This window comes from Orbicella franksi, chromosome 4 (genome assembly GCF_964199315.1).
Source record: "Orbicella franksi chromosome 4, jaOrbFran1.1, whole genome shotgun sequence".
In the NCBI taxonomy this organism is placed as follows: Eukaryota; Metazoa; Cnidaria; class Anthozoa; order Scleractinia; family Merulinidae; genus Orbicella; species Orbicella franksi.
In genome coordinates, this window is record NC_138148.1 from 1,355,226 (window position 1) to 1,371,252 (window position 16,027).

At 38.3% G+C, this 16,027-nt stretch overlaps 5 protein-coding genes across 6 annotated transcripts in view; 1 reads left to right on the plus strand and 4 right to left on the minus strand.

Moving 5' to 3' along the window:
• The window catches only part of LOC145485793 (von Willebrand factor A domain-containing protein 5A-like), a 136,443-nt gene that overhangs the window by 23,403 nt on the left and 97,013 nt on the right, over positions 1-16,027 (plus strand). The gene's annotated exons all lie outside the window — the stretch shown is intronic.
• On the minus strand, positions 2,654-3,774 carry LOC145486091 (uncharacterized). The gene is made up of 3 exons (XM_081464802.1): positions 3,704-3,774; positions 3,526-3,594; positions 2,654-2,969 (listed from the first exon to the last, which is right to left on the minus strand). The coding sequence occupies exons 1-3, from the start codon at positions 3,772-3,774 to the stop codon at positions 2,654-2,656; spliced, it is 456 nt and encodes a 151-aa protein (XP_081320928.1).
• On the minus strand, positions 4,294-5,141 carry LOC145484330 (uncharacterized). The gene is made up of 2 exons (XM_081462964.1): positions 4,951-5,141; positions 4,294-4,511 (listed from the first exon to the last, which is right to left on the minus strand). The coding sequence occupies exons 1-2, from the start codon at positions 5,138-5,140 to the stop codon at positions 4,336-4,338; spliced, it is 366 nt and encodes a 121-aa protein (XP_081319090.1). The 5' UTR covers position 5,141; the 3' UTR covers positions 4,294-4,335.
• Positions 5,248-6,438, minus strand: LOC145484331 (uncharacterized). Its single transcript, XM_081462965.1, has 3 exons — positions 6,287-6,438; positions 5,324-5,990; positions 5,248-5,274 (listed from the first exon to the last, which is right to left on the minus strand). The coding sequence occupies exons 1-3, from the start codon at positions 6,433-6,435 to the stop codon at positions 5,248-5,250; spliced, it is 843 nt and encodes a 280-aa protein (XP_081319091.1). The 5' UTR covers positions 6,436-6,438.
• LOC145484332 (uncharacterized) lies at positions 6,619-8,135 on the minus strand. Its single transcript, XM_081462966.1, has 4 exons — positions 7,897-8,135; positions 7,709-7,761; positions 7,421-7,505; positions 6,619-6,979 (listed from the first exon to the last, which is right to left on the minus strand). The coding sequence occupies exons 1-4, from the start codon at positions 8,031-8,033 to the stop codon at positions 6,619-6,621; spliced, it is 636 nt and encodes a 211-aa protein (XP_081319092.1). The 5' UTR covers positions 8,034-8,135.

Below are 16,027 nucleotides of genomic sequence, written 5' to 3' on the forward strand. Positions count from 1 at the left end.
GCAAGAAATAAACAAGTCGCTAAGGAGAAGCAATATATTTGAACCCTGACAAGCACACTATTGTAGATTGAAAACAGCAGATGATATTTGTTGAACCGACCTGTTTGTAATTCTAAAAGCTACGCAGCCACAGTAACGTTTCACTTTTGCAATAAAAAGGGACAATTGGCGCTACCTGAAAAATAACTGCCATCCTTGGTCACATGACACGATATATAAAATACTGCGTGTAAAGATAGTGTATAACACTAACAATGCTAGAACGCATGCGTCTTACATGTTGAGCTCTACCATAAGGAAAACCACTCAACATTTGTGCGTGATTCCGTATGCAATGTATCCTTCACCTAATATAGAAGCCATGAACCCTAACTAATCTACACATGCGTTTAGGGCAAATTAGTTTTGTTCTAAGGAGAATGGTACCACAAGGAGAGCAAGGAGTTACCTGAAACAAATATATAGCTTTGCGATGTTCAAAGTTAAGCGACGGCGATGGAATGTGTTTTACGTAGAGTACACATGTACCTTTCCCACCCTACTCCCACTACTTCCTTGCCTCTAGACTAATTAATTAATTGAAATTAATTAATTAAACAAACATTAAAGTTTACACCTTAGCGCCATAGGGCCATAGCGCCATAGGGCCATGGCGCCATAACGCCTTAGTTCCTTAGCGGCAGGCAACCCCCATAACCATCCCAATAGTGCACTCTGCACTAAAAATCAGGTACGAGACTGCCGTATGATACAGAAGCTTACAAATGAATTTTCTGTCACAATAATTTAACTATTCTTCTAGCGCTTATTGCTGTGGAGCGAGCGTAGCGAGCGAGCAGCAACATAAACAGGATTTAAGAATATGTAAAAGAGGATCCAAATTCTCGAATTCATCACTTTTTACCAGAATGCATCGCATTTAACCAGAATGCACTGCGTCACTTTTTACCAGAGTGCGTTGTGCCACGAACTACAGGAGGACGCCTTTTCGCGTGGATTCCAGTGAGAAAGATTAGTGGTTGTGTTTTGCTCTGATTTACCTGTAAAACGATGTGAAGGAGATTGTGCCTGCTTTCACAACTCTTGCTTTTGTTCTTAATGCATGCAGTATGTGAAAGTTTGTAAAATCTGGACGATTAATTGTGACATCTTAATTTTAAACTTAGTATGTCATTTCTTAGCAGTCTCGCCTACTTGGCCAAATTCTTAATTACTTTCAAAGCACCTGGTATTGATAGTTATTGTAAAAAAATTAACTGCGCAAAAGGAAGAAAAGAAAATGCCTGTTCAGATAAACTACTGGGATTTTGTGTATTTCCACACTTCAAAGAACTGTTTGCCCTGTTGGGGTCATGATGTGCAAGTGAAAATAACTTGATTGCCTTTGAATCACAAATGCATCTCAAAACTATCTAAGTACTAGTAAAAAATTAAATTGATATATGTACTCATTTCAGCCACTGGGCTGGCATTCACTGTATGGTAGATTCAATTATCTTTATTAGAACATTTTAAAATTTCTTGCTAGGAATTCATTCAATCCCTGGACAACCCTACAAAGGATGACTTTGCTGGTTAAATTACTGAGTATGGGCAGGGGCAGTTTGGACTTTGCTAAACAACTAGTTGCAGACAACATACCCGACGAGCCTACACCTCTAACTGACCTTCCATGGTGTCAGTGTCGTGTTTGTGTGCCAATGGAAACAGAGCAAGAAAATGTCTGTTGCAAGAAACGCCAGTGCATCACTTCTTATAGAACCTTAAATAACATTTGCTTGGATAGAGACATTCTTGAAGTGTGCATAAAGGCACGCTGTGATATCAGAGCTGATGAATTCAATTTTTCCATGGAAAGCTTCCGCAAAGCAGCCTATCGCCAGTTCGCTCTCTGGAAATATGGAAAATTGGGTAGAGGGAACAGACGCGTCCTACCTGCCTGTGCAGTAAGGATGATTCGACAAGCATACCCTTCTCCTGATGGGAGATACATGGGATTTAGAAATAACTGACATGTGAACAGCTGTCACTCATGCATACTGCATATTATCAGCCTGATCAGCAACACATATTCCCTTCCGTGCCCAGTTTTACCTCGGTCTGGATCATTAATTAGGTAGTCTGGCCATTAGCATTACTAAAAATGGACACTGGACACCTGATACCTGTGGTCATCAATATCATTGTTAACAGTTTACATGGCCATTTTGTTTAGTAGGGAGATTAACACAAAAGTCTTGAACAGAAAATGAACTTCATCAAGACATTTTTATTCTGATGTTGCTATTTCTATACATTAAAAGAACCTACTTTTTTCTGCACATAACAAGTACTGGATTTATATTAATTTTTGTTGAAACTGATGTAATTCAAAACTATTGCTAGCTTTCCTTTGCTATTACTAAAATAAGTTCAGTCCATCAGCTTGCTGTAGATGTCTAAAATAACAAATCCCATTTGAAATGGGACTTTTCTCTGCTTGTGCACCTGCTAGGACTTAACATGAATATGAAATATTGTTTTGTTCAAACTTTCTATGTAAAAGGGAAAGCCCTTAATTCATTTGTACAAAATTTTAATAAATACATGGACATTTTAGAAACAGTTTCGGATGTAGAAAGATTTAGTATGCTGTGACATAGTTCCAATGCTCTCATTTTACCTTTTTTTCAAAACGAGAAGGTCCTTTCATCAACTCCTCAGTTGGATCAAATTCATTCATTCTATCAGAAGGCAATGTGAAACTGCCCTCATGCATGGAGCACCTGTGCAGCATTTTTGCTTCAAGGAATGGGAAATAACTGAAAGACTTTTCTTCTTTCACAATTTCGGCATGAAATTTTTGAGACCTTTTTGAATATTTTCTATGGCCTTGCTCTTTTCCTGCTATGGTTAGTTTTGATTTTCTTGACAAGTGCATGTTGTGGTCAATTGCAGCCAAAGTCACTCTCATGATGAAGTAAGGATACCTAGTAGAAGGTGATCAGATAATACATAGTTATTACCTGTAACACACAAATTAAATCAATTAATTGGTTTCACTTGAATCTATAGTGGTTTTAAATTCAGTGTTGTAAAACCAAAACCAAACCAATTGCTTAACAATTACCAGTAGACTTATAAGCCATTCTAGTGAAACCAAAACAAAAGTAACTGCCTGATTACTCTCAACACCCAACTGAAAACCGCTTCAATGAAGTGAACAACTCCAATGTTTTAGAAGCAACATTGCTCAGCAAAATAATCAGCTTCTTTTCCACAATTTTATTTCCAGACAAGCTCAAAGTTGTTAATGGTTCCAGTGTAATCATGACTACACTTGCAGACCACACTACACTAAATTAAGATGAATATAAAGTCTGTATTGGGAAACTAACAGAGGACCACAATATTATTTAGTTGTTGCTCAAATTTCTTTGTTCATTACTCACACTGTTTAACCCCGCAGGGACTCAACAAACAGAACCTTGCATGTAATAAGGACTTCGAAATATTTAATCTTAATATGTTAATTTTGTTACTTACTCGAATGCCATTCTTTTTGGAACATATTTTGTCATCACGCTGTTATATGACTCCAACACGCTGGTGTGTCTGAAATGGACAAGAAACTGCTCTGATCCAATCAATCATTTAGGAAACAATCCAAGATAATTGTACATAACTGTTTCAACATATTCCCCCACTAGCCCCTGGCAAGTACCTGAATCTCACGTAGTAGTGAAGTGTATTGAGCCATTTTGGATCAAGCACTATCTTGTGTAGTGCAGTCATGGCTTTGGACCCCTTTTCCAAGTACTTCTTGTTGCTTTCCATGTCATTGATAGGATCATGCTTGCACTGCCCTGTGGCCCATGTGTGCTCTCCACAGACATGATGGAGTACACCACACCAAGTTTCCTTTTTTGGAAGTGAAAGTATTAAGAATAATTACAACAATGTAGTACAAAATTGTACGCTACAAACAGAACTTGCACAATCTATGATAGCAGTCGTTGAGAGCAGTTCAATGACTTAAGCCAAACATTGCATTCGGATGTTGATATCAATTATTTCGATGTACATGTACAATACAATCTCAATTCTCTTCTCCCTCTCAAGACACTCCATGGAAGAGAAAGTAGTTTAGATACAATTACTCCTAAAGGAAAAAAAATAGTGTAGCACCTTCAGCTCTTCAACACTTCCACTACAACCTTGACTGCAAAACCACAGCTCACCACAGCCTTTAATCTTGGCAACCTAATGCAGTAAAAATGTGAAATTATTAATTGATACATAGCACATTTCATGATCCTGCAATTCAATACAGATTTAATTTGCAAAAGAGGCTGGTCAAAGTCCTGTATGACCAGTTTTGCTTGCTATGTAAGTGAAGGATGGAAACTGAAATAATAGAACATTCTCAAAACTACTGGCTGAACTTACCTGATGAAGAGCTTTGTTCAGCTTCTTGGCCTTGTGCCATATAGCAAGCGAATGGAATAGCTCCATCAGTTGGGGAAACTTTTCTGTTAACATCAAAAGAAAAATAAACATTAGAACAAACTTTTCTACATAAACCATGAATAACTCTTGCTATGTCTAAGTGGTCATGCTCACCATACATTTGAAAATATTAAACCTGAAATTAGTTAATTGATTTATTGGTATTTGTCTTTTCTTCTTATATTTGTAAATCTGAGAGAGTACAAAATAAAGATTTGTTGTCATCAACTGTTGCAAAAGCTAACTAGAGGGAAAAAAGGGTCATATATCAAATAAGAATACACTAAAATCATGTTGCATTGTTTTCGAAAATTTGTGAGAATTTCTTTCTTTTTTCCCCCCTCAGGTAGGGTTTTATGGATCCCACTGTTATATATGAAAAATTGAGGCCAGCAAATGGACCTCATCTAGAGACAACCACTTAGGTTTTGGCAAACAAAATTTTATCATTGATTTACACACCTTTTAAATCCCTGACAAGTTTGATGATTGTTGGGGAGGCATCTGTCGTTATTTCATCAAATGGAAATATGGTTGACATTCTCTCCTGTAACCTTCTCAGTGCCTCTTTTTCCATTCCAGTGGAGTTGCCTCCAGTCTCTCTTTTGTCTATGACTTCAAAGTCAACTACAATGTTGGTGAATTGCTCCATGAGGGTGTAAACGCAGTAGCGGGCACTGTGACCTGGGGAGTCATTACAACCATCTCCACATAGGCACACATCCTCATACTCTTCAAATAGCTTCTTCACTATCTCATTCATTTCCATCCATACCTCCTCCACCACTGGCGCAGCACAATGCTCCTGGAAATGCATAAATGTGTTTCGTCCCACCACATTTAGGCCAAGGGCTTTACAAAGCAGGCTGAATTTCTCGTAGTTGTTGCCTGAGATGATAATCACTGCAGGCAACAAGGAATCATTTAGATAAATAGATTGATTCCTTTTTAGGGTAAGCACCTCGGAGGACACCCACTTTTTGCTGTGGCCATTGGTACATTTTGAGAGCAACTCCAGATTCCCACTACCAGTCTTGGTCTCATGGGTCAATGGGCCACTGCACACATGCCCATCAGTCTCCACTGTGCAGTTAGACCCAGCCAGCTCTAGTAGTTTTTCCGCTGAAACAATGAAGCGACTTCTTTCATGAAGAACTGCAAATTCTTTTAATTCATTACCGATGTTAGTCAGTTTGGCCAATGAATTTTCTAAGTCAAGTAACAGCTTCTCCCTGTTGTCAATAACTTTCCTAGAAGTAGATGGCTCTTCATTTGGTGCTGACTCAATGGCTATACCACAATCTCGGGGAGCTTGTACAACATCATCCATAATAACAGCTTCCTCCTCAGCAGGTAGAGGTTGTAAAGTTGGTAAGGACATCTGTGACACGCTGACCACATCTTCCACCATGGTGATTGTACGCTCATCATCTTCAACACTTATCTCCATATCTTCACAAACCAACTTGGTGTCATCATCATTGTCAAGTTCCAATTCATGACTATAAGCAAATGAAGAAAAAATCAAATTGTGCAACTTGTATGTAGAAACCCTTCCTCATTCCTACATTCATAATTTTCAGTTGCTGCTTTGATCTGCTCTTAATTACTACCCAAAAAATGAAAACTTCTTTTACAATTTAAAATACTGACACTAGGTATAAGACAGAGTTCAGCAGAATAGCAACTGCACTTTTCTACAATTGAATCCTCATTGTGCTACTGTACCTTTGAGCAGCACCTCATTCATTACAGCTACTGAATAGAGAACAAACTAGATAGAAATAATGGTACTCACCTCTGCATTGCGCCATTAACCCTTAAATCAAAATAGTCATCATCTTCATCACTACTGTCAAGGTCATCACTGTCATCAGAATCGGTATCACTGCATCTCAGCTGGTCAATAACAGAGTGCATCCTACCAAAGAAAATAAAAATGGACATTAACATAGATCAAGTCACAATTTTCAGCAAAACAACATCATCAACAACAATAGTTTATGGGTATCTCAAAGAAATATAAGTATTTTGGTATATAATGTATTTGACAGAAAATAGGTAAAACCGAATCCGAAACAACTTTTAGAAACCAAACTGGTAATGTACCATCAAGCAAATCTGAATCATTCATATTTCAATGACAGTGCACTTGGCAACCCCAAAATAGTTAGTGACTTGTACCACTGATTTTTTAGTATTTTTGCCAACAAGCAAGCAATGGTTTACTCTATATGTGTCCAAATTATAGCAGTACCTGTTTGTGAAATGTTGCTCTCCACTAAACACACCAAAGCTGTCAGTACTACTTGTGGAGTTGTCAGAACCAACTGAGGCAGCATCATCACCATCATTTATGTCTCCGTCTTGTCGCAACACTGAAAAGGGATTTCCAACAACTGTGCCAAAGGAGATGTTTGCTCTCTGCAACTGAACACTCTGCATGGATGTGCATTCACCAACAGAGGTCACACCTGTTACATCAACATTCCTAGGGACAAGACAAAATTTGTTATTGTGTACTATCATGAAAATATTGATGGAACTATTATGGCCGCTCAGGACTACCCGTTGCGTCCTGCAAGAAAAATTTCACCGAAAGCAAAATAATAAGTCCTTTTTTTTCCCTTTGTTTGGTCAAAGTGGCTCGATATTGGACTCATTCATTTTTTTTGCGAGTTTATGGACCTCGACTCTGTCTCGGTCCATACACACACACAAAAAAGAACTTGGCCAATATCCAGCCATCTTGACCTTACACTTGGTCAACAAGCCATACATATTTTATAGTAAACCAATAAGCTTATAAAAATAATGCTTCAAACTATTTGATTAGTCACTCTAGTCTTCTTTAGTCCATATTTTTACGACAACATTTACACAAAAAAAGCTTTAGAAAAATGACCTTAAATATAAAAAGAGATGGACTTACGAGTTTGAGAGGCTTGGAGAATCAAGAGGACGCTGCCAACGAGGCATCACGCAAACAGGGGTCAAACTTAGAGGTGCAACAGAGCCTGAAAAAGACAGAGACACCAAGGCTTTTTTAACATGTTCTATTGTAATAAATCAAGTTATAAAAGAAAAAAACCGGCTGCTAAGACAACTACAAGAAGAGAATAATGAAAACAAATTTCAACACTTTTTATGATCCGAGATAAAGGGAGACAAAGGTAACCGCCGGTGTGAAGACTTATTTCCACAAGTTGTGTATGCTTACCAAGATCGTATGAAGGTAACTCATCCCCACCGGGAGAAGGGTCTCCGTCAGCTCTAAAGCAAAATGTAATCACAAATTCGCATAAGTTACCACCTCAGTACCAGCAATATAAGCTTAGGTTCCATCGCCCAAACAACAAGAACGTTTCTTTTTAGACGCGGTCGAAAGCTCATGTAAAGCAAGCTTACCTTTGATGTAGAAGATATTCTGCAAATTCGCTATCCGTGAACTTCCCCAGAATGTCTTTCCTCTCTCGAAAGATTAAATACGGACTGGCGAAGATGAATATACTTAGTGGAACCCAGTAAACGGGGCCTTTCAACATGCGCAGTTCTCTCCTTATCTGCCATTACTGATCTCAGTCACACCACAGCTAGATGCTCACACAAAATGATCGAACTGAATGCCTTATTTAAAAACTTTATCCGAAATATCGATGAAAAGGAAGAATATAATAACAAAGAAACCTATTTACATTAATTACAGTAACTGAAATGGAAAAATAACCACGGTTTGAAATGGAAGTGAGAGGCGCGCAATGCATTAAGGGTGAAACTGGGCCTTTAAACATGTACAGGATGTGTATCACTGCTTCCCCCTCACCCCCACCCCTCCTCTTTACCAAGTCTACTCCCATTTCTTTCCCCAGCCTCTTAAAATCCACAATTTACACCCATACAAATCGGTCAGTCTCTATAAACTTTTACACTCCTAACAAAGTTCTCAACTGTCCCTGACACAACGGTGACAATTTCATACAGCGCCTCTTTAATCGCTAACATATCCCCGTAGGCAGACCTAGGTGAAAGTGTAGATAAAACGTAAAGATTCAAAATGACTACTACCTCACTCCCCCTCCCTCGCTTCCAAGAGAAGCAACGCCCTGAAGTTAGAGGAAAATTCTACTGTTTGTTTAAAACAATAAGTTGCCTAAAGATGTTAACGAAAACACTTGTTCCAAGCTCCTCTTTCTAACAGCTAACAACATCACCTCGTAGCATATGATGGAGACAACTGCCTCGTGTACGGAAATATGGTGCAATACTGTTTACTAACCTCTTCCACAACAGTTGTCTCTCACTCCATCCTGAAAAGAAATCTTTGTTTTAGTTCTTCAGTGCACTTAGTTATTAATTTAGTTACTCATCCCCTAATTGTAAATAACTGCTCTTGCCCATTGCTGGTCGTAATATCGTGCTACACTTAGTACTTCTACAAATCAGTAATCCCTTGCCTTTATTTGATCTGTTATTAGAAGATCTTGCACACCATAGGGAGTGGTTTTTACTTCATTGAAACACTATCAAGAAAACTTTTCTCAATAAATTGAAATTGATAAAAGCACTTTTTATTTTCTGTTCTATTTCGCCATGTACAGAATCACATCATTTTGGCCTTTTCTTTTTGTTCATTTGGGCAGGTTCATCATTGTTAACCAGAATTACCACTTACTCCTCCTCCTCTTCCTCGAACGTCAAACCCTCCATCCTGAAAAGAAATGTTTGTTTTAGTTCTTCATTGCACTTAGTTCTTAATTTTGTTACTCATCGCCTAATAACCCTTTCCCTTTATTCTGCTAACTGGAGTCCATTTTGTAAACGGCTACTGGGACTTCACTTTAAGAGAACATTATCGGCTTTAGTATTTCTATGCAACGCTTTTAGCATAGTTAGAATTATCCCACAGAGCAAAGATTTTTGTCTGAAGTTCTTTTCTCTTTCTCTGCTGTATACACCAAAACTTCTCATAAACGAGATTCTTTCTTTGTACGGCCAGCGCAAAAATTCAAACATTGGACGTATCGAGGGGTTGTTCGGGTAGCTACCGTATATACCCGTGTATTAGTCAATCCCGTGTATAAGTCGACCCCCAATTTTTGAGGCAAAAAACTAGATTTTCTTAATTTCCAGGTGAGAATTTCTTGGAAAACTTATCTTGTATTTCTTAAAATTATCTTTCAGCTACCACAGATATGTAAACAAATCACAGCATGTTTCAACGTGCAGTTTTAAAGCTTATTATGGCACGTATACGAGCGTTTTACCCAGTTTAGCAACACATGTGCATGCAGACTTTTCGATGATAATTTTTGTAAAATGCTCACAAAAATCAAACGTAAGGATTTCAAACAAGCCTTTTTAAGTGCGAAGAGATTAAAAGTGGCTTTATAAGACAGGCAAAACACCAAAGAAGCTCACGACTTTCAGAACGATGCCATAAACAAAGTGCAAAGCGTGTGTTGGGAACTTGGTAGTCAAGCCTTGAAATCAGTCAAGTACTGGTACAGAAGTCCTCGCACTCGTATCCTGCCAGGTTACCAAGCAGAGAAGTTCCAAGCGCGAAAGATATTTTCTCCGAGCAGCTTTACTACAGCTTTATTTAAAGGAAAAATATTGGTTCTTTATGACAAAATTGAGCCAGTGAGTGTCTACAAGATTCAGGTTAAAATTTAACGGATAAATGTTGATGCATTTTAACTTGAAGCTCTGATATGGAGAGACAGATCGCTAAGCGAACGTACATTGTAAACTGTGCTGCCGTTTATCACATGTTTGTTAACATTGAAAGATAATTATTATGCTAATTATTTGACTGGTGCTTGGATCTCAAGTTTTGACCCATGTATAAGTCGAGGGTGAATTTTTGGACTGATTTTTAGGTCTTGAAAGGTCGACTTATACACGGGAAAATACGGTATGTAGAACCCCTAAACTCAATTGACAATTGTTTAAACATTAGCCATTAAGTTAACAAACAACAATGAGAAATAGAGTTACCGTTCACCAGGTTAGTTCTAACTTATCAGTTACGATTAACGGGGTTACCGAAAAAAAGTGAGTGGCCGCTATAGTCCGCATTTCATTGAACTTAAACCGGGTTAAAAGGTTACCATGGCACAAACAAGTGCATAATCTTCTACTGAACATTATGAATTGTAACTACAGTTCAATAGAGTTGTATTACCAGAGTGTATTTCTACTTTTTACTGATATGCTACTGCTATACCATATCAGTGGAGTTTGCAAGGAAGCAATTTACGCCTCAACCATGGCCCTAACAGGAAGCGCTCGTTCAGCTTAGAAGGATATAAATTTTTATTGACCTCTGCAAAGCACAGAAGTGTATGTCAAAGGGAAGTGGCAATTCGTTAAAGTGACAAGAAATGCAGATCAATGAATGAATCTGTGAACAATGTTAATTATAATTTTCAAACCTAACAGCTGTACACCGAGAGTTTTTCCCAATCCCTTTATGCCAAGTTTCACTATCTATGTTTCTCTATCTATAAAGATGCTCTGAAGACCTTTTTTTTTGGTCATAAATGAAATAATAGGCAAACTTCTCACTATTCCATCAAGTCACTCACAACGCTGCATGAATTCTCTATTTCTTCACATTCTGCCCACATTTTTGGGAAGAAAAAATAAGGGGGCCAGAAGGCAGTCCAGTACAGGGTCCAGATTGAGGGGTCCACATTTTTTACCAACCCCATCTGCCAGAGTCTGAAAGAAACAATACTCATTGCGTGGAGCATCCACCAGGCATATGGAAGTTTGTTCGTTTAGTTCCATCAATTACTATCACTTTTTGAATAACTGCATTAACAATACAGCTCTCGTACACCTTAACACTTATGCTATCAAAGTCATCGTCGGCTGATATGAACTCAGTTACACTTCATTAACGAGCTTAAAATTCACCATCTTCATTAACTTACTACTACTCACAATGACTTTGATAGCATTGATCCTAGCAGTATGCAGGACACCTATCATATATGAACTTACTTAAATGACCTTGCTCTCCATGTCTCCATAAGTTCTCGTAGCTCAGTGGATAGAGCGCCCACCCAGTGTTCGGGAGGTCATGGGTTCGATTCCTGTCGGGGACTCAGAATTTTTCTTTGTCCCACACTTGTGTCATGTTGATTAATTCACCTTCACACTTCATTACCGAGCTTAAAATTCACCATCTTCATTAACTTATCACTACTCACGATGACTTTGATAGCGTTGATCCTAGCAGTATGCAGGACACCTGTCATATATGAACTCAGTTAAATGACCTTGCTCTCCATGTCTCCATGCGTTCTCATAGCTCAGTGGATAGAGCGCCCGCCCGGTGTTCGGGAGGTCATGGGTTCGATTCCTGTTGGGGACTCAGAATTTTTCTTTGTCCCATGCTTGTGTCATGTTGATTAATTCACCTTCACACTTCATTGCCGAGCTTAAAATTCACCATCTTCATTAACTTATAACCCCTCTAAGTTTAGATCTACTATTCATTGTGCAAATTATCCAAAAAATAAAATAATCCAAAGTCTGTATTTAATACGAGCCATTTAAAAGGATTAAGCCATAATTATCCACACATAATGACCAGATGATACTGTGCCGAGTGGGTGTTCCTTTTGGTGACGATGGTTAGATTACGTAAAGCAACACAGAAGTACATAGTTTCAAGGCGGCCTCGCACACGATGTTGGTGTACAATTGCGTAACAAAAACAGTCTCATGCTAGATTTCTTATTATTTCTCGTCATTCTTAAAGCCAGTGGTCGTAAAACTTCGCAGAATTAAAGTTCCATCTATGTGCACCCCAAAAAGCGAAATTTTGTCTGAAAGAGATTTATTAGAAGAACAATAACAAAATTCCGAAAACAGGTTAGGTAAAAAGTGCCGTTTTTCCCCCATTTTTTGACCAAAACGGAAAGTGCATTATTATAATTTTTAACTTCTTAGTGTGAACAATTCAATTCAAGGTGTCTCCAAAGTGCACCTAAATTTTGCTTTAAAATGGTGGGATTCTTTCATTTGTGATTGTAACTGTCAAAAAAATATGATTAAAAAACTAGCGTGAGACCACGTTTTTAATTTAAAAACTTTGTCATTTTATTGCGCCTTTGTTTGCACGTTTCAAGCACTTTTTTCCTTTTTTGCCTTTCGCGCAAATTTTGCGTTTTGCCAATCGCGCGTCCGGCATTGCGCATTTTTTTTGCCTTTCAGGCCCACGCTATTTTTGCCATTTTGTCGTTTTGCTAATTTTGCCTCATGGCACTTTTGCCGCTAGAGCGCTGGCGAACAACACCGTAATAAAGGCTGGAGTACGCGAGCGGTGCAAAGTACTGACAAAAAGCCGAAGCGAGCATTTTATGATATTTTTAGTAATGCTTTTTTCACAGGCGAATGCTCAGTTGAGATTGAACGTTATCCTCGCCGATCCTTCCGCAAAGTTGGCGAACAACACCGTAATAAAGGTCAACCAACACATCGATGTTTTGTTTTGTTTTCTCTCCATGGGGAAACCCTTCAATCCCAGTCTAACTCGACTGGTCCATCCATTTCCTTATTTGGACATAATTTGGGCTTGTTGTAAATAACAAAATGGCCGCGATGAACAAGAAATGGACAAGAAGATGCAGGGAACTTGCTTGCTTAGTACATGTAAAAAGAAATAAAAAAACACATAAGATGATTCGTTCTGTCATTTTCTCAAGATCGCCGGGCTGGACAAAAATTGGACAAACGTGTGTTTAAAGTTACATCGTTTCCAAATCCTTGGCAAGCGCTCTGATAGCGATATATAGCGTAACTTACTAGCATGTGGCGTTCTCTTATAGTTTGCATTCTGGAGAACGCTTTTCTCCATTTTTGTGATTCCATTTTTGTGATTCAAAAGAGCTCCTTTAACAATAATTTGCAACACTTTGCCTTGCGAAGCCTGTATTATGATTAAGGAAGCTTACATTCGGAATTGAACCAACTCAGTTTGCTGGACTCGGAATAAAGGCAAAATACGCAAAAAGCCAAAAGGGTGCGGTGTTTTTGCTGGCGCGAAAGGCAAAAGCAAAAACCACCAAAAGGAGTAACGTGCGCGATTTTGGCAAAAAGCAAAATTTGCCAAAAAGGCAAAAATGGCAAATCATGCCTGCAATGGGCGCGATAAGAATAGCGTAAAATACGGCCCGATGTGTTACGCTACTTGCGAAGATTAGAATGGAGAGTATGTCTGATTTTGACTCCTTACAAGAAAGGCACAAGCGCTTTTGAGACGTAGCTAAGATTGAAGGAAACTACATGAAAATCGCTACAAGATGGTGCTCATTTGAAGAGAAAAAAATTAATACCCTGCGAATTACAGCATTTCTAAAACAAATTTTCGTCCGATTTTTGCTAATTTTGATTTGTACACCAACATCATGCGCGAGGCCAGCCCCACCGCCAGAGTTTCCCCGCCTTTTAGGCAGTGTATCATGACTTACACAGAAGGGTGACAAACTTGAACAAGGCAGCATTAGATATCCATATCTCAACTGTTTGGCCAAAGTTTCATTACAATTTGTTTTTAAGCCCTGTGAAATCTGTTTAGCAATAATTCAGCTAATCAGTGAGTTCTGTCACCTTTGATCTTCACATGATTAACAAGTCATCCCAAACACGGGCTACAGTTGATATTTCAAGTGTCTTCCGGATTGAATCCGTTTTCAGTCGCAGCTTCTATGGTATAATAAAACTCTTCCAAATCCTCTGCAACTTAACTTGAGGTGTCGACCTCATCACTTGTTTGTTCTCCTGTCTGCAATTATCTTAAATTTCAGTCTGAATTTGTTAAGTTCACACGGACGGCGCACTTATCTTATCACCATCGCACTAATTAGAATACTCTCTAAGGGGTGTCTTAACTGCAATCTTCTTCTGCTATGTCGTTATTTGCATTCCATTGTAATCCGTGAACCTGTATTGCTACGGTCGCAATTGTTCAGTTGATGTTATTATGCAGCTAGTCCTACTCGGTATTGTCTTTTCACTGTAGGGGGTGTGGTTCACTGTCTTTATTGTCTACACTTCACTGTCTTTAAGTTGGAACATTGGGTTTGAAGGTTGTCTTAAAGGCAAAACTACACATTTACAAGCTTACCATGTCAATTGTGATACTTGGAAATTTCATTCTACAAGTACTCGCTTGGGAGGTCTAAACGTTATGGCGCGTTCTATTTACATTTACAGATAAATTGAACGGCATGGCATCTTTCGGTCCGCCTCAATTCAGAATTGTCTGAATTCCTTTTACCGCAGATTTCTTGTACTGGTACGCATATTGTCCACAAATGCTGCTGGTGAGAAGAGGGAAACTGAACAAAGACTGCCTTACAAAGGTAAGTTCCATGAAATAGCGATTTCAGTCTTATTAGGAGATTGAGAATGCATGTTGTATCTTAAGCCGTCGTTCCTTACGCGTTTGTTGACTCTAAATGAAATAACACCTATCCTTGCTTGGATTCTTTTGAAAAATATTTATATACTAGATGCCTTTTAAAATGTGGCTTCTGCAAGAGTGTCAGTTCTGAAAACTTAAGATAATTTCTGCGTGTGAACAATTCGAGCAAAGCGAAAGTATCCAGTTCCAGTATAATAATGCTTTCACGCAGATTTTGCAAGAACTGCGAATTTTCTTCAAGCTCATTTTATTGTCATTTGTTGCAATTGCTTTAAAGACTTTTTGAGCCAATTCCAAATGTAATTGACTTTTAGATACTGTGTACAATGGCCGTCTTTCCAAAACCTTGCTTAAACCCAAATTTCTGTCAACAAATTTCATGTCGTTCTGTTTTCATGCTCGCGGTTATTTTAGACCATACAAGATTCTTGTGCTTCCAGTACTGTTTTTTTTAGACAATTAAGCTTAGAAGGCGTGAAGGAGTGTTTTGGTTATGTCACTGACTCAATCGATGTCCTCAAAGCTAATGCGTTTCTGAACATTTTGTTGCTATTTTATTTCAAAGGGTTTAGGTCTAAGATTTTCTCATTGCTATATTTTTTCTCTTCCTGTTAGTTATATTTTTCTTTGGTGTATAAAAGCATGTTTTGAAATCCAAAATCGTGGAGAATTGAAAAAGAACAATTTAATAATACACTTGAGGCTTTGCGATTGACAGGTAAAGTAACCATTTGTGCACTCTTCCACTGAGACTTGCAGCTTAAGTGGACAAGTATTCTGCACAGAGCTAACACATTTAAAACTTCTACCTTTCAACTTTGCACAAATTTCAGAGAATTATTTCATATTGCTGGTAAAATTTTCACCGTATTCCGTTCTTCCATAAAAAGGGTAGGTCATGCTTTCAAGACAAGATGTAATCTGTCCCCTGAATTTATTTCACAGTTGCTTAATGTCAGGCCAGCCTCTTCAACTCATCCTCCAATACCGTTGTCTTTGTTCCCCATTTGAGTAAACACTAGTACAAATAAGGTAAATACCTTCATTGACGTGTTTCTTGAAATTTTGCTCATCTTTCTTAAGCTTGTTGGTAATTTGTGT